The following is a 16813-nucleotide window of genomic DNA, read 5'->3' on the forward strand; positions in this document are numbered from 1 at the left end:
GTAGTTCAGTATATGTTTCCCCCCCCTTTTTTTCTTCTGTTCTACCGTGAATCAATAACTAGTGACGTTAAACACTCGGTGGCCTGCCGGCGGCTCTCCTCCAGGAGGAGTCTGTTGGAGCATGAACAGTCAAATGCCACCTAGTGAAAAACTCTAAAATGGCATAGAATGCATTGTGAAAGGCAAGAAATCATAAATATGATAACTTTTTTTATCATACTTTTTTACCAAAACTTTTTTATTTTTGGTCTCCAGTCCAAAAGCAGGGTATTGTTGAACTCGTCTTGGTCCCGAGTTCAAATATATACTCAGTTCTGAAATTCCATAGGGAGCAAACTATAGTACATCCTCAAATCATACAACAGTTCAGTTTTTTATCAAAAAATAGTTGCCTTTAGAAGACTTCATTATAGGTTACATTTCTGATGCGAACAACAGCCAGCCAATATCACATTTCTTGCCATGTGTTCACATTTTCCAGAGTAACTGTTTGGATGATTTCCATAATTAGTCACTTAGGTTCACCAATGTTGCTCGCTTTAGATGCACACCCATGATCTTTCACATATCCCCAAAACACCAGATATGTAAAGTCTGGAAATTATGATGGCCAAGGCGCAATGGTCATCTGCCATGGTCAAACCCAGTGACCAGGAAATTTGGCATCCAGCAGGTCCACACTGACATGCCCAGTGTGGTGGAGCACCATCTTGTTGAAAGTAAACATTTGGTTTCTGGTATTCCAACTGTGGTATGGCATAATGCTGCGGCATATTGAGATTTGTGTATTGCTAGTCATGGTAGGCTCTCTGAAGAATGGATTGATCACTTCATCCACAGTCAATCCATATCAAACATTGACCTTTGGGCTATTACATTCATGTTGATGGATTTAATGAGAGTTTTCAGACCCCAAATGTGGTAGTTGTGATGGGTAATGTGATTAGAAACATGAAAGATTGCTTCATCTGTGAAAATTATTTTTTCTAAGATGTTATCAAAGAACATTACAATTAAATCATAATTGCAGGTTATGAAGCAACTAAGTTTTGCATGCATGCAGTTTTAATTTTTTTTTGCCACACTTTCACAAGTGTTGAATGCAGGATTCCCAATTCCAAACTGGCTTGACGAATCAATTTTCCTGGACTTTGTGCAAACATTTCTTTTACTGATTCAACAATATCTCCAACTGGTGATCTAGTGGCTGGAGCTTTTCCTCTTTTCCACACTACTGTTGTCCTTGAATTGTTTGATACCAACATTTGATGGAGTCCTTAATGGGGATCATGTTTGTACTCTGAGCAGAAATGTCTTTGCACAATTATAAGTGATTTTAGCTTGCGATATCACAGTACATGAATTGCTTCTCCTGCATTGCTGCCATTTTTGGATCTGGCATCGTGGCCATCTAATGGTGATACCAGCCACGTTAAAACTACACATAAAAAATCTTTTGAGCTACTGTATTTGATGTATAGTACAACTTCCTAAGTTGTTTGATTTATTTATCAGTACTTTCCCAGCTGTTGTATATAACAGAGGGAAAGTATGGCAATCAGTCAAAAAATGACACCCCCTGATTTTTGCATTTTTGGACTTGGGATCTTGAAACGTTGAGAAATGCAAAAAAAAAATTTAGGGGGTATATGTGTGAATGCTAGTGTGTGTGGGTGGCATGATTTTTGTTCACGTTTTTTTGAAGCTTAACAACTCCTATCCTTTTTGTTGAAAATTTCTGAAATTTTGCAGTGAGGTTTGTGTATCCAAATAGGGTGATTGATGCTATTAAATTTTGGTGATTAAAGGTCAAGGGGGTAGGGCGATAAAGAGGGTTTTGTATGTTCAGTAGGGTCAGACTTAATGATTTTATTCGTTATTAGCATTTACAATTTTTTATGAAACCCATAAAATTACCCCTACCCTCAAAATTAAGCTTTTTGCCATTTTATAATAGTTAAAAATATATAATAATTTAAAAATAAAATATCATAACATAGTGCCACCAAATGTTGCTGGATTTTTTGTTAATGAAATGCACTCTATCATTTGTAAACTACTGTATATGATGCTGCATCTGTGATAACAAGATTTTCATATTGTATTCCTATTTCTTCATTTTTACAAAGCAGCTTCATTACATTACTGATTGCTTGACAAATTGTTGTGTTATCATAGCAATCATAATATTAGCATTATCTAACCAGGTCTATTGGATTTAGTAGCATTATCTAAATGCAATTTAGATAATTCTACTAAATCCAATAGGTCTGGCTGTTCAGAATTACTTTGTCATTAAATCAATTAAAACTGTAAATACAAATTATTCAAGAGATCTTGGGTTTTATCAAGAGCTAGGTAAAACAGTTTCCACAATACTTTACTCTCGAGTATCCCAAAACATTTTCATATTTTTTTTCTTTTTTTCAAATAGATTTTCTGTAATGTTGACTCAGAAGTTCTTGTTAAGATGTACATTTTTCTAAAAATATGTTTTTCCATTTAAAAATGGAATATCTGCAGCCAAAAAAGCCTTAGTGTTTTAGTCATGTCTTTCCAGAAAGAATTACTGGAAGATTTTTTAATCAAAATATTTGACAGAGGAAAGATTTTTTTTTAAATTATCAATTTTGTCCTTAGTAATAAGGATCATAATTTAAAATAGTGTTAAACTGTCATCAAACAAAAATTACAAATATGCTCAGTCCTCTTTATACAATTTTTAGCCATAACACCCTTCAGCTTTTATAGGTCAGTTTTGATTTTCTGCTTGTGTTTCAGCTTAAAATCATTGGTATATATTTTTTTCTAAGTCTTTAATATATTTTTATAATACTCTGTCCATTAATTATTGCATTTTTTAAATAAAAATATTTTTGTTATTATTTTAACTAAAAATTTCTGATTTCACATTTTTCTGTTAAATTGAAATATATCTGGTGGAATTTGTATGGGTTTGCACACAAATAAATGATTCATTATACAGCATTTCGCCCTCTGGCCAACCTTTTCAGAAGATATCCTGGCAGTGTATCGAGGACTGAGTTTATTTCTTCCTTTATTATATTCTGTCATTGTAAATGTTGCAGTTATCTAGGTTGGAATGAATTTTGCTCAATAATTTTGTAGTTTTGATAATTTGTAGCTGGTATTGAAAAATATTACATATAAATTTTTACATTTATGCTAATATACTATAAACAATATATCACTACAAAATCAATTTTTAAATAGATAATCTTTTATTTGTTTTTACAGATTCTATGCATTTATATGTGGTTTTGAAAATTCAAGCATGATGAAATAACAGTAATTAATTACGCATTCCAAAATAGTGACAGTGTTTATTCATTCACAAATGAATTAAGGATCATCATCAATGTAGTTGTTTTTGTGTACATATTTTTTATTGAATAATATTGAAAATTCCTTGCTACTTCTGTCATTCCTTTTAAACTGATAAAGCTTCACTATTTAGAAGAAAGGTTCCCACTGGGTTGCCAGCAGGTAAGAAATGAGTTTAAATTTTACATAAAATTCTTTTATGCTTTGTAATTTTACCACCTATGTAAAATCATAAAGGTTAAGTATTGGTTTGAATAAAGTTTTTGCACTTTTGGGATTGCAAGATAATTTTTTAAAAATAAAATATAATTATTTATTTAACAATGTCATTTCCATCATTTGCAATTATCTTCTCCCAATGTTTCACAAGTTTATTGATTCAATCTGCAAAAATTTTTGGTTTGACTCAAAATTATTGTGATGTTCAATGGCTTGAAAGTGCAAATGTCAAAAGAGCTATTGATACAATAAAAATATAAAAAATTTTTGGATATAATGAATGACAAAATTATGATAAAATGTAAGAGTTTTGCTGTTGGAACTAGGGTTTCTCTAACCCGATCCTGGCAATCCAGGCTGTTTTTTAACCTGGGAAATATCCTGTGAAATTCTTCTCATCCGGAAAATTTTGCAAATTTCTTAAAAGTTTACTTTTTTCTTATTTTGCATTAAGGTTGAGGAAATTTTGTGAATAGAAAGTATAATTAACTCATAAACTGTTAGAATACATTTGTAGTTATTAATTTTAAGCATGTTTATTAGTTTTTTAAATTTTTGATTGTTATGGCATGTCACAGATTGTCAATAATCAATATGTATAGTATTTGTGGCAGGATTCTGAAAATTCTTACTTGTCAGAACCTGTAATATCTGGGATAATTGCGCCAATGCTGCCTTAATTTTTAACCGTGCCTGGTAGCTTCAATAATTGCATTATGCCAGGTTGTGTGTATTGGGCAAGGATACAAACGAGTATGAAGTTTTCTTCATAAACCTGATTATTAAATCCAAACAAACTGCTGAATTATTGGTCTATAAGCTTGATGCTGCTATTAAAGCAGCCGAGGTAGACAAATCAAGAATACTAGAGAGCAAAAGAAGTACTCAATGCATCTCGCAAAAGAACTAGAAATCTTTGAGGCTACAGGTGAAAAAACACATAATACCTGTCTTTTCTTAAATGTATTAAAGACTATTCCACCCACATCAATTGAATAGGAAAAGCATTCTCAATAGCAAGACTTTTCATTACGAAAATAAGAATCAGATCAAGTGATCGGAGTATTGACCATTTTTGCTTTTTAAAATCTTACTATAAAAATTTACAATAATATTTTGTATTATGTTTTATTTAAATTATTCCATAATAATCTTCAAATAATGAAGCCTGGAGTAATTATTGAATCTATTTCTTTGGTCAAAGACATAAGTTAGAGTAAGAATCTGTTGCCTATAGAAGAAGTTAATTTAGTTTTTCTGCTCACATTCAGTTAAATAGATTAAACTACACATTTATTGAAATTCTATGAAAACTGTAAATTAGCAGTGAAGCAATTTGTTTTGAAGCTCATCCATAACTTACCCAGTTATGTAAGCTGTGACTTGCCTTTCCCTTAGAATTACCAGTTCAAACTTAAATTTAGAAAAAAATCAAAATTAGACAAATACTTTTCAGTTTTGACAGGAAAAAAAATCATAACAGTTTCAGTAACAGATATCCAGGGATGCAGAATATGTCTTGATCACACACAAGGTTTAGAGAAATTAAAGCAGTCTCAGGAAATCAGTTAGAAAAATATTATGGCAATAACTGCAAAAAAATGGAGTAGCACCTTAGTTAAGCTTATTAATTGGGAAATTTGCCAGAATATAAGGATCCTGTATTTTAATTTGAGTAATATAAATGAATATGCCAAATGACTGTTGAATTAAAGTGGGCTACTTTACTGTTATTATTTTTAATTAAACTCTAAATAATTTGGTACTAGAGGTAGACATTAAGTGCTATTTCTTATTAAATTTAATAAATAAATAGAATGTTCTGGAAGAAAAGAATTGACCTAGAGTGGGACTTGTACCCACATCTCCCACTTACCATGCATGTGTGTTGATAGTTACACCAGTTATGCATTTGGCATATTACTAAGATATTGAGCTTTGGGATGTTTATATATATATATATATATATATATATATATTATAATACAAATAAATGTTTTTCAATATTTTCTCAATAAACTTTTTCTTTTATGACTCTAAATTGATTTGTCATTCATATTCCAGGCACAAATTAGCCACTTTGGTAGTATATTTACTATGAAAATATTTGTATCTGGCAATCAAAACAAAAAACTTATCACATTTTAAACTTTTTTATAGTTCTGTAATGCCCAATTGATGATGTTCTCATTCCCAATGCCAACTAATCAGTTAAAATAATTACTTACTCAGGGAAGAGTTGTATCTGGCAAAATACAACCATACAGCCAACATTATTATGAGTTATCTCTTAGATGGTGCCTGTTGTTCCATTGACAATTATGAGATAATTCATAGTTGACAATCAAACAATATGTTAAAACTGAAATTAGAACATTTATTCACATTGTTTACTGATCAGTTCAGTCACTTGTTACATTGCTGCCTAATTATATGGTTATGTGCTTACAGTAGGGATGAGTCTCAGCCATTTACAGAACCATGGTTTTGATTTTTTTATGAAAATCAAAATTGAAATAGCTTAAAAAGGAATTTCTATTTTGGTTCTTTATAATTTCAAAAATCTCCTCAATATTATTAAATAGGTGAAATTCTTGTCAGTTTGAATTAAAATGAAATATTCACTTGTTTTCCATATGGAAATTTTACAAATTAATGAACAGTATTTAAAAATTTTTTCAGAATTGTTTTGATTAAATAGCTAAATAGAAGTGTTATTGTTTTATATACCTTTTGCTTTAGTTTCCATATATATATATATATATATTTTTTTTCTTGTTAATATTTTCTATTTTATAATAGATTTTAAAACAACATAAAAATATGGTACATTTTCAAATAAACAAATAACAATAATGAAAAAGTCGGTCAAAAACTCTAAAAAATTTTTTGTATTTTTGCAAAACACTAATACATCTCTTAAATAATTTTTTTATATAATATAATAATTTTTCAGAAAAAGAATTGTCTGACAGTCATTGTCTTAAAAAATTCATTTTTAGATGTTAAAAAATTAACTTCTACATAAACTTAAGTACGAGTTTAGTACAAATTACATACTAAAACAGAGTTGTTAATTTTATTAACGCCCTCTGTAAATTGGTCATTGGCCAAATTTACTAATTAAGTTTGAATTTGAATATAATTATATATATTATCCTATGGCAATGACCTATGCTTAAAGGGTTCTTTTAATTTAAAAAATTTTTACATTAATTTATCAGTTCAGTATTGCATGACATATTGTACAGTAGATCTATTTAATTGTTTGTATGATTTAATTTGAATTTTTCACAATACATAGAAATAATTATTAATTAGTTCAAAAATTATTGCTTTATTTTGTGTGCTTGTATGCAATAATTTTTGAGGAAATTTTGGGTTCTGAAAATATGCTGCATTCCTGCATATATCATTGCTAGAGAGTTTAAAGAACTTCCAACACTTTCAAATGTTCTTAATGATGTAAAATCACTTTTTATGCTTTATAAAAAAGTATTGGAGCAAGTATTGGAGACAGTTATAAGTTTCTTAACAATTGTTAAACTATATGCTGTTTTTTGTGTGTGAACATGGATAAAATGTGGATTTCCTAAAAATTTTGAGTGTATTTTTTTAAATATAAAATAAAGGTCTGTCACTGCGAATGCCAGATCTATGATGCCACTTTAAATCAGAGAAACATCATGTTATGGTACCGTATTTTTGTGGCATGACTGGCATGCCGCATAAAAACAGTGGAAACCAGAATGCTGGTTAAACTGTGACTAAAATTTAAAATTAATCAGATTTAACAAAACTAGTTGTTAATTAAAGGTTAAAGAAAACATTCTTCTAAGTAAAATAAAATAATAACATTGTAATTTGACTTAAAATCAGGAAGAGAGTTTTGGTTTAGAAGACAATAAAACAGTTAAACTAATTGACATTAATAGTAATAGTGGGCTACACTGACCATCTATCCCAACCTTAAAAATAACACCTTCCTCTCAAATTTCATACAATGCCAATGTTAATCTGTGTAAGATGAGATAATTTACAGCAAGTTTCTTAAATTTAATATGTTTATTTTTGCAGTTTTGAATCAAATAACAATTAAAAAAACACACACACAAAAAGCACTTCAGAATTGCATGAGTATTTTATGTCATTAGAAAGAAGACAAAATTAAGAAATTAAACATATAATTGTAGTTTTTGATGTAATGCTGAAAGTTTCACAGTTTTTAAATGTGCCATCTAGAGAGGGATGTATAACCTCACTTAAACTGGCATTCCCTGGGATAAACTGGCATGCCAGTTTTTACCATACGGAAATATCTGATTTTATGGTTCCCCAGATAGACCGGGATATTGGTCATTCTGCTAAAATATGGCATATCCAAAGCACTTTATTCACTATGCTTATGTATGCTGAAAAAAGAGAAATAAGCAAAACATGAGAGAAACAGCAGCAGCTCAATTTTCAGAAAGGAAAAAGGCTTTAGAAATAGAACTTAAATTCAAGTATTCTTATTTTAGAATTTTAAACAGAAAAATGCTCAAAAGGAAACTACAATGCTTGAACAAGACATTTTGAAAATAGTCTGTAACTTGCCAAATTATTAGACTTATTAAGTAAAATCATACTTTTTTTGTTTTATTTTCTACTTTTTTTTCATAATATTGTTTAAAAAATGAATCTTTTTTCTTGTTATTCTTACTTTCTTATGTAAGGACCGGGTTAAACCGGCCCAACAGATTTTAAAATTTTATTGTTCAAATCCCCTCGGGAGATAGCGATCAAGATTCAAAGGATGTGCAGCCTTCCGCCGTCAAACACGCTTCCCTCCTCTCCAGATCCGACCTCTGAGTCACGGAGATCGACTCATCACCCGCGATTGGTGATCACAGCGGACGAGACCTGGAGTATATAAAGGGGAGAGATATCTAAGAACGGGGTCGCTGAAGGTCCGCATAAGACGCCCGACCCGTAGGATCAGTCCCGAGAATCGAGGGCCGAACCCTCGAAGCTGCCGAAGCCGCCGACGACGAGCCGCCCCGACCGATCCTCCTGCTTACCTCCACGACCGGAGAGCCGAGACAATTTCACCTTCGATTCCAACCGAGATATCAGAGGACGAGGTATGATCCCCCACATGTGTAAACTCTCTCTCTCCCGCAATTAGGGACGGGACGCTGTAGATGTCTGTATTTTGTTTGTCCATCTAAATAAATCGTCATGTGTTTTCATCCTGGGTCCGTTTATTCGAATATCGACGAACCCACACACTTCCTCCACTCGACCTGACAATTAATTACCCAATCCCGACGAGTCGGGATATCCTAAAAATTTTGCCATCCTTGACAGTGGGGTGGGTCTTGCCGACCTGAACGCTGAAGAAAAAGGAGGTCCGACTCCGTCCTACCTCCCAGCATTCCCACAAATTGGTGTCAGGAGTGGGGTTCGACTTCTTCGAACTATCGATAAGAAAAAAAAGGCCATATTCGAGTAACAAGGTTGATCTGAGTCGAATTAGGGACTTAATTATAAGTAGAAGGAATAGAACAAGTATAGAAAGGATATCCAAGCTGCTTTAAATTAGTAGAAATAATGGAACCCAATCCTCAAGCCGTGGCAGGGCCTGCTAACCCAGCGAATCCAGGACCGAACCCCCTTACTTTGGGCGGTCTAGGCGGAATAATTCCATTGCTGCCTGTATTCTCAGGAGACCCGCAAGGCCCCCGTGTAATGGACTTTTTTGATTCGTTAGCGGATATTATGAAGGTTGCCGCCTGGTCGAAAGCACAAATGCTGGCAGTAGCGAAATTAAAACTAGCGGGATAGCCCGGGAATTCGTACGAAAGGATCGGCGAATCAAAGAAGTTGACGATTTTGATGAGTTTAAAAGACTTATGCTCCAGCGCTTCGATCGAGTGCCTCTTACTTTTCGATTAAATAGATTTTATTCTTGCGTTCAACGAAGGGATGAAGATGTCCAAGCATATGCCGCCCGGTTGCAAGCGCTAGCGACAGAGATAGAAATCACGCCGGAACCCGGTGCGGATGCGGCAGAAACCGCTATCATTCAGCGAGTGCAAAGAAAAGAGTTAGACGAACGCCTAAAGGTCCAATTCTTGAACGGAATCACGCCGAAGATCCAACAAAGAGTAATGAGCCGTGCCCCAAAATCCTTTGACGAGGCTCTAGATGCCGCGATTAATGAGGAAACAATTGAAGAACTCACGGCGCGTTCACGCGGGCACATGCGAACAGTTAGAACTTCGGAGCGATCGACCGAACATCCCTCGTTAGACAATTTAACCCAGTTAACGGAGACGCTGGAAGAACTTAAAAGTAGAATGGACGGGCTCACTCGAGGTACAATTCCACGTGATTATAGGACCCCATACGGGAGATGAGACGGTCAGGGAAGTGTTGCGAATCCCACCTATGTCAATCCCAATCGCAGATCCGACCGACCGAGTGACCAAAATCAACACCGGAACCGATATAATAACAATAACGACATAGGAAATGATAGAAATAGAGTTCGATTCAGATCCCAGTCTCCAGCAGAGGATCGAGATCGCTGGAGAGGCCAAGCGCGAAGTGTCAAAGGTCAACGACCTCGAATTAGACCTAAAAGAAATCCTATAGTTGAGTGGAAATGACGATATACTGATTCCTGCAGAACTTTTTCTCCCCCTTATACTGATTCGACAGGAGAGGAGAGCGACACGAAATGGAAAGGCAGGATCGGATTAACGAGAACCTCTTCCAGACCTAAACCTATCATTTTAGTTTACATTAATAATATTCCTGTGAAGATGCAAGTTGATCTCGGAGCTGAAGGCACGCTTATATCAACTAATCTAGCAAACAACTTGAAGGGTAAAGCGCCTGTTAAATTTGGTATCAAAAGGAAGATAGCAGGTTCACAGGGAAATTCCGTTCCAACCGTAGGCACGGCGGTTCCCATCTTTAAATTAAAGGGACATAAGTTCCCCCAGTTTTGCAGAATCGTTCGAGCAGAGATCACCTTTCCGTGTGACGGCATAATAGGGCGAGACATTCTCGAAACTGGGCGATTGAATCTCGATTTCCATAATAGCCAGGTGATTCTACCGGATGGAAAGGTCATTCACTTTTGTTCACCTTCCAAACCCATAAAATGGAAGATAAAGGGATCCAAGAGTCAGGAGAAACGTCCTCCTGAACCAGGGAAAATACGAACGCTCCAAGCGCCTTTCACCAGGGACGCTATAACAAATCGGAAAAAGAAACGACGAAGTACGGCCCATAGGAAGATTAAGCGACCGAAAATACAGCGGAATGACGCTGACATGACCGTCGATCAATCAGAGGTATCACAAGGAGAAGACACATTAAGGACCACGCCACCACCTAGCGAACTACCCGACCCTTGGGATGAAACTATTCTGGCCTCTGTACTCCCTCCACTACCGAAAGAACCGTCGGAACTAGAAAGCGAGTTAGAGGAATCCGAGCTAGAAAGCGAAATGGGTGAAGCGAAAACGACGGGGGACAAAGCAATCATGCCCCCATATGCACTTCGAAGTCGCGGCCCGGTGGAAGACCCACCGTGGGTTATGCTGTAGACGTAGCCGCATACCTCGATTAATTTCTCCTGCCACGAGTCGATCGTCCTCCCCTTAAACTTTAAGTGACTATTGAAATTATCGATAACACTATAATCGCATGCTGAGCGTAGAAAAAGGTCGATCGAATTCTAGTAAACAACCCTTATATATATATATACATATATACATACACAAAGGAAAGAATTTAACTCGGGAGACGTGCCCTGGTCAAGCGACCATAGTCTACTCCCTAGACACCTTGTCAACTCAATCAGCCTTAAATTCAGAGATAGAAGCCATAGAAGCCATAAAACAAAGAGAGACTAATTTATTTATTACGATACAGTTGTTACGATCTCTTCTAAACGGGGCCTTAACCATAAAATATATATTCACCATGTTTTCATCATCATGTGTTTTCATCCTGGGTCCGTTTATTCGAATATCGCCGTAAACTTATCGACGAACCCACACACTTCCTCCACTCGACCTGACAATTAATTACCCAGTCCCGACAAGTCGGGATATCCTAAAAATTTTGCCATCCTTGACAGTGGGGTGGGTCTTGCCGACCTGAACGCTGAAGAAAAAGGAGGTCCGACTCCGTCCTACCTCCTGGCGTTCCCACACTTATATATCCCAAACATTTTTATTAAATCTTTTTATATGGCAACATGTAATTGTAAAAAAATAAAAACTTTCTATTATATAAAGGGAACTAATAGATGTTTTTATTAAGGTATAGAAGCATAGCCCATTTATGAGAACAAAAATAATCAATTGTATAAAGAGCATTCCTTATGATATAGAAACACTAGGGTGGTCATTCAAAATAATGATTTTCATTTTTTGAATTTTATTATGTTAAAATTTTTAATATCCAAAAACATAAACGTAAATATTTTCAATAATATTAATAATTGCATTTTTATTTAATTATTACATCAAAAACTAACAAATCAAGTTTTTTTGCATGAGTCTAATAATTTGGCAAGATACTGTAATCTCTCCCAACCCCATTCTATTTATATTATGTAACATACATTGTTCTTAATAAATATGGTAAAACTTCTCTAATGCATATGCTAAAACTTCTCTAAACCTCTGTAACTCGAAGAAAATGAAGCACTTGGTAGGTTTCAATGGAAAAGCATATATTTACACTGAAGATGTTTTCGATATATAATTGGGCTTCAATTTGAAAAAATTGTAGACCTACAAATTCCCACTGTTATCTATCTGTCTCTTTCCTTAATGTCAGCAACTGTGTTAGATAAATAAAATTTAAGCCTAGATATGGAAAGCGTAGGGCAGGAAGTCCCAATTAAGTTAAATGAACTTCCGATGCAAACTGGAAGTCATGTTATTTTAATTGAAAATTTTTCCCTGAAAGGAGTTGGATAGATGATTAGCATGATTCCCTTGCTAACGGAAAAGTATGATGTACTGTACAGGGGCAAGACACTACTAATTTGAAGTGGAGAGCATATATTTTAAATTAAATAAATTAAAAATATGATTAATAATTGCTTGTTCTGTTTATATTATTGATGTAATACATTTATTCTTGGATTTTACTAGTGTAAAGCTGTTTATTTTTAATTATTGTTTTAATTTATTGGACATAAGATTTATTTGTGATACACTACTGATCTTATTTGTTTTCTTAGATTTTATAATTGTTTAAATCTACAAGAGTGCATGGCAAAGTTTGGCCCAAGAGGTCTTTGTGCTATTAAACAATAAGACCCAATCCAATTTCAATTTCGTATACAACTCAACAAACCTGATTCTTGATTAAAGCCAGATGATCTGCCAAATTATCAGACTGTGATTAGTCTAAGTTAATAATTAAGTACAAAGTAATTTGTTTAGAGGTGGGTATTAATTTACTATAATTATTAAAATTATCATAAGATGATAGCTTAACTGCCCACCTTTAGACAAATTACTTTGTATGTAATTATTAACTTAGCTTGATCACAACTTAATTTGATAGATTGTCTAGCTTTAATCAAAAATCAGATTTGTTGAGGAGTTGTTTATATACATGCACACGATGCTGGAGTAAAACAATAGTTGGCTGAGTGCCATGGAGGCAGACTAAGTTCTTAAAGTCATTCCCAGTCAATGCCATGAGTGACCTGTATTGTTATGTCTAAATTAATAGTTCTGGAAACAGTTTGTATGGAGATCTTGGTAGCCTAACTGGCAATGCATCTGCATTGTAAGTGCAAGTAACAAGTTCAAGCCCCATTCCAGATCAATTCTTTTCTTTCAGAAATTCCAAGTTAAAATTAATTTATAATTATTAAAATTATAACAAAATGGCATCTTAACCACCTATTTCTAGACAAATTACTTTGTTTTTAATTATTGACTTAGCTTAATCTTAGTTTGATAATTTTGCAGATTATCTGACTTCAGTTTCATTGTACTTATGATTAGAATATTTGTGAAATGACTGCTGGATTAAATTGCCAATATTTTAGTAATATTCCAAACAATTTAATCTGGTAATCATTTGGCATATTACTAAAATATTGGGCTTCAGGATGTTTATATATGATTAGAATATTTTATTCTTGCAAATATCAGTAGATATTCATTGTATCAAATACAATGGGTGATTGGTTAATGAACATAATCTGTTCCAAGACTTTGTTCGCTATCCGAATTGTTCGTTAACCGATTATCGATTTACTATAGGTTTTCTTTGATTAATTTGTTCTGGAGACCCCAAAAAATAAAAAATATATACTTTCTTACTAGATTTATTTATATGTAATAATAAAAATACATATATACACAGTCTTGCATTTTTATTAGTGATGTTTTTTCCATCTGTGGAGGTTAAAGAATCTATCTAATGTCGATGGCTTTTCTCTTTTTTTCAGGATTTTTCAGAAGTAATTAATAGCATTGTAATTGTAGAGATTGCCAAGCCTATTAACCTCACCTTGGTTTGGATGTCATTCTAAGCCGGTTGACTGTCGTTCTGACATCCTCCCACTTCTTCTAACGATATTTAAATAGCAGATATTGGCATTAATTCTCTTTTTCAGAAGAAAACATATCTCGCCGAGTTTTTTGGTGTTCTTCATTCAAGAGTTCTTGGCATTCTTCTGTCATCAGATCAGTTTCAGGTTCCATTATGAGCTCTTCAATGTTCTTTATTTCTCAGATGTGATTTCTGTTACTCTTTTAGCTGCTTGAGTCTTCTTAATATCTTTCTTAGATAAGATTGAACTGTGGCCTATTGTAGACCTGTTCAAGCCATACTGCCCAGCGACATCAGACATCTTCTGCCCACTCTCTACCTTTGCTATTATACTCTCACCTTTTGAAAATAAAAATCGATACAAACTTAACGAGTGCCCGCCTGACAGTCTCGTGAATACCATAAAAGAATTGTTTCTGTCAGAAAAATAAAATGCTGGAATTATAGGGGAGAGTTTCAAAATTCAGATGAATATTATCTGATCAGTATATACTGGGTTGTGTGTCAATACCGACATCTCCTGCACTCCGAAAAGTTTCAAATTGTTGCCCGAAGACAAGGGAAGACCAATCGGTATTCATTATTTTATATTGCTGCTGCTTATGTTCGTTCTGTGAGGTATTCATTGTCTGAACATAAAAATTTTTTGTGAAAGTGTTCATTATCAGATTTGTTTGTTAACCGATCATCCACTGTATTTATAGATTGTAAAGAGAGAGAAAAAAAGTTGCTCCTCATTGTGTCAGATTCTCTTACATACTCACAATAGGATCACACTGTATTTAAACTTCTAATATTTTTGTGCATATACAGTAGTTTGTCTTTCATAATATTTATAGTTTAAGATGGGGATGATAGTTATATTAAATATGTCATTAGAATAAAGCATTCTAAGATTTAAGGATATATAATTTAGACTTGATGTCTTATCATAAATAAACTATTTATATAAGTTAATTGATTAATAAACTAATATGGTATTTTTGGAAAATATTTAGTTTTTATAGTAAAAAGTAATTAAATTTACTTAGGAAGATGTCATTTTCTATATAATACCAAAAAATATGCAATTAGGTAGAACATGAGAGAGCTTATTATACAGGCAAAGCCATTGTAAATAAAACATGAATAAACAATACTTGAAGGTCAGTGAGTAGCTTTCATTTGCTTTAATGTATTTTAGAAGTAAAAACCAATACTGTATATAAATACAAATAGCAAGGATAGTAAGTAATATTTGCTGTCATTGATTTTTTTAAATTTCATATTTCACTATTATCTTGACTTGAGATATGATCTTTTCAGTTTTGAATATTTATTTGTCCTGTATATATTAACTTTATTAATTTGCATAAGTGAAATCTTATAAAAAGTCCAAAATGGATGTATATAAAGAATTGCCTAAATCTAGAGACAGTTGTTTAGCAGATTTTTGAAGAAAATTAGCTAAAATTATATTAAAATTTATCTCAAAATATAGTAAATATAGCTTGTATATATAAGTATTATATTTAAAATTATAGATCTCAAATAATAAAAAGATTTTAAAAATATAAGCCAAAAATAACAAGAAAATAACTTAGTTAAACTATTCTGCAGCACTGTATAAAAGTAAACTTATCAAGTTTGCAATTACATTGATATTGAAATTATTTAATTCAGGACCTGTCATGGTGTGCCAGAGGTTGTACCACTGATGGCGAATAACAACGCGCCTGCTCATGATTTTGCACCAGCTTGGCTTAAGATACCCACTTACGAAAACTTTGTAAGTAATTTTTTAAATTATTTCTCTTGGAATAGCAATGCAATCTAATCATTTTTATGATGCAATTGATTCAATTTTTTATTAGTAAAACATAAATCATAGATTATTTAGTTACGTCAATTACAAATTGGTTAATAATTAGAAAATTTAAAGTTTTATTAAAATCTAATGTTTTTTTTATATTTAATGAAATAACATACTATGTTAAGAAATTACAGACAACTCTTGTGCTGTTAAAAAAATAAATATTGTTTCTTTTATTAATTATAAAGAAAAATTTTTCTTTTCAGTAAGACAAAATAATGTCAAATTAAAATTCATGCACTTTTCATTGTTCATACAAATTTAAGGTTTACATATCATATTTTTAATTTTTAATATTTTGTTGGTACTCTTTATACTTTATAATAGCTTTCAGTCTGTCTGGTATGGCTCTAACTGGTTTTTCACATGATAAGGATAATATTGTAACTTATTGTTTATAGCATTATAATAACAGTGTAACATTAAATAAACATCAAAGATTGCTCTTAAGCTAAAAGTAATAACTTATTTCTGCTATTTGTATACAGAATGCTCTACTGCTCAAATTCAGAAATATTTTTATTTAATATCATGATTTATTGTTTAAAATATATTAAAAATAATTTATTGTTCAAGTAATCTTGCAATGCTGGTTTACTAAAGGATGCATTTAGTTTGTTTTAAATGTGCTCTGAATCACATAGCATAAACGTATTCAATTTGTAAAAGTTGGAATTGAAACATTTGAAGATCAAGATTAAATATTTCAAAAATATTAGTTGTAGAAGTCCTGTTTATTATTTTATAAAAGCATTTTTATTTTTTTAAGTAATAAACGAGGCTAATCAATAAAGATATTCAATTTGGACTAAA

The 16813-nt window shown here is 32.7% G+C and overlaps 1 protein-coding gene across 1 annotated transcript in view; it reads left to right on the forward strand.

The window, feature by feature from the left end:
* The window catches only part of LOC136981441 (vasculin-like), a 76859-nt gene that overhangs the window by 20907 nt on the left and 39139 nt on the right, over positions 1 to 16813 (forward strand). The window contains exons 3-4 of the mRNA XM_067277768.1: positions 3259 to 3507; positions 15811 to 15916. Of these exons, the coding sequence (XP_067133869.1) occupies positions 15845 to 15916 (72 nt within the window). The 5' untranslated portion in view covers positions 3259 to 3507; positions 15811 to 15844. The remainder of the gene's footprint in view (positions 1 to 3258; positions 3508 to 15810; positions 15917 to 16813) is intronic.

The sequence above is a fragment of the Centruroides vittatus genome, unplaced genomic scaffold (genome assembly GCF_030686945.1).
Source record: "Centruroides vittatus isolate TY-2023 unplaced genomic scaffold, ASM3068694v2 contig_754, whole genome shotgun sequence".
NCBI lineage: Eukaryota > Metazoa > Arthropoda > Arachnida > Scorpiones > Buthidae > Centruroides > Centruroides vittatus.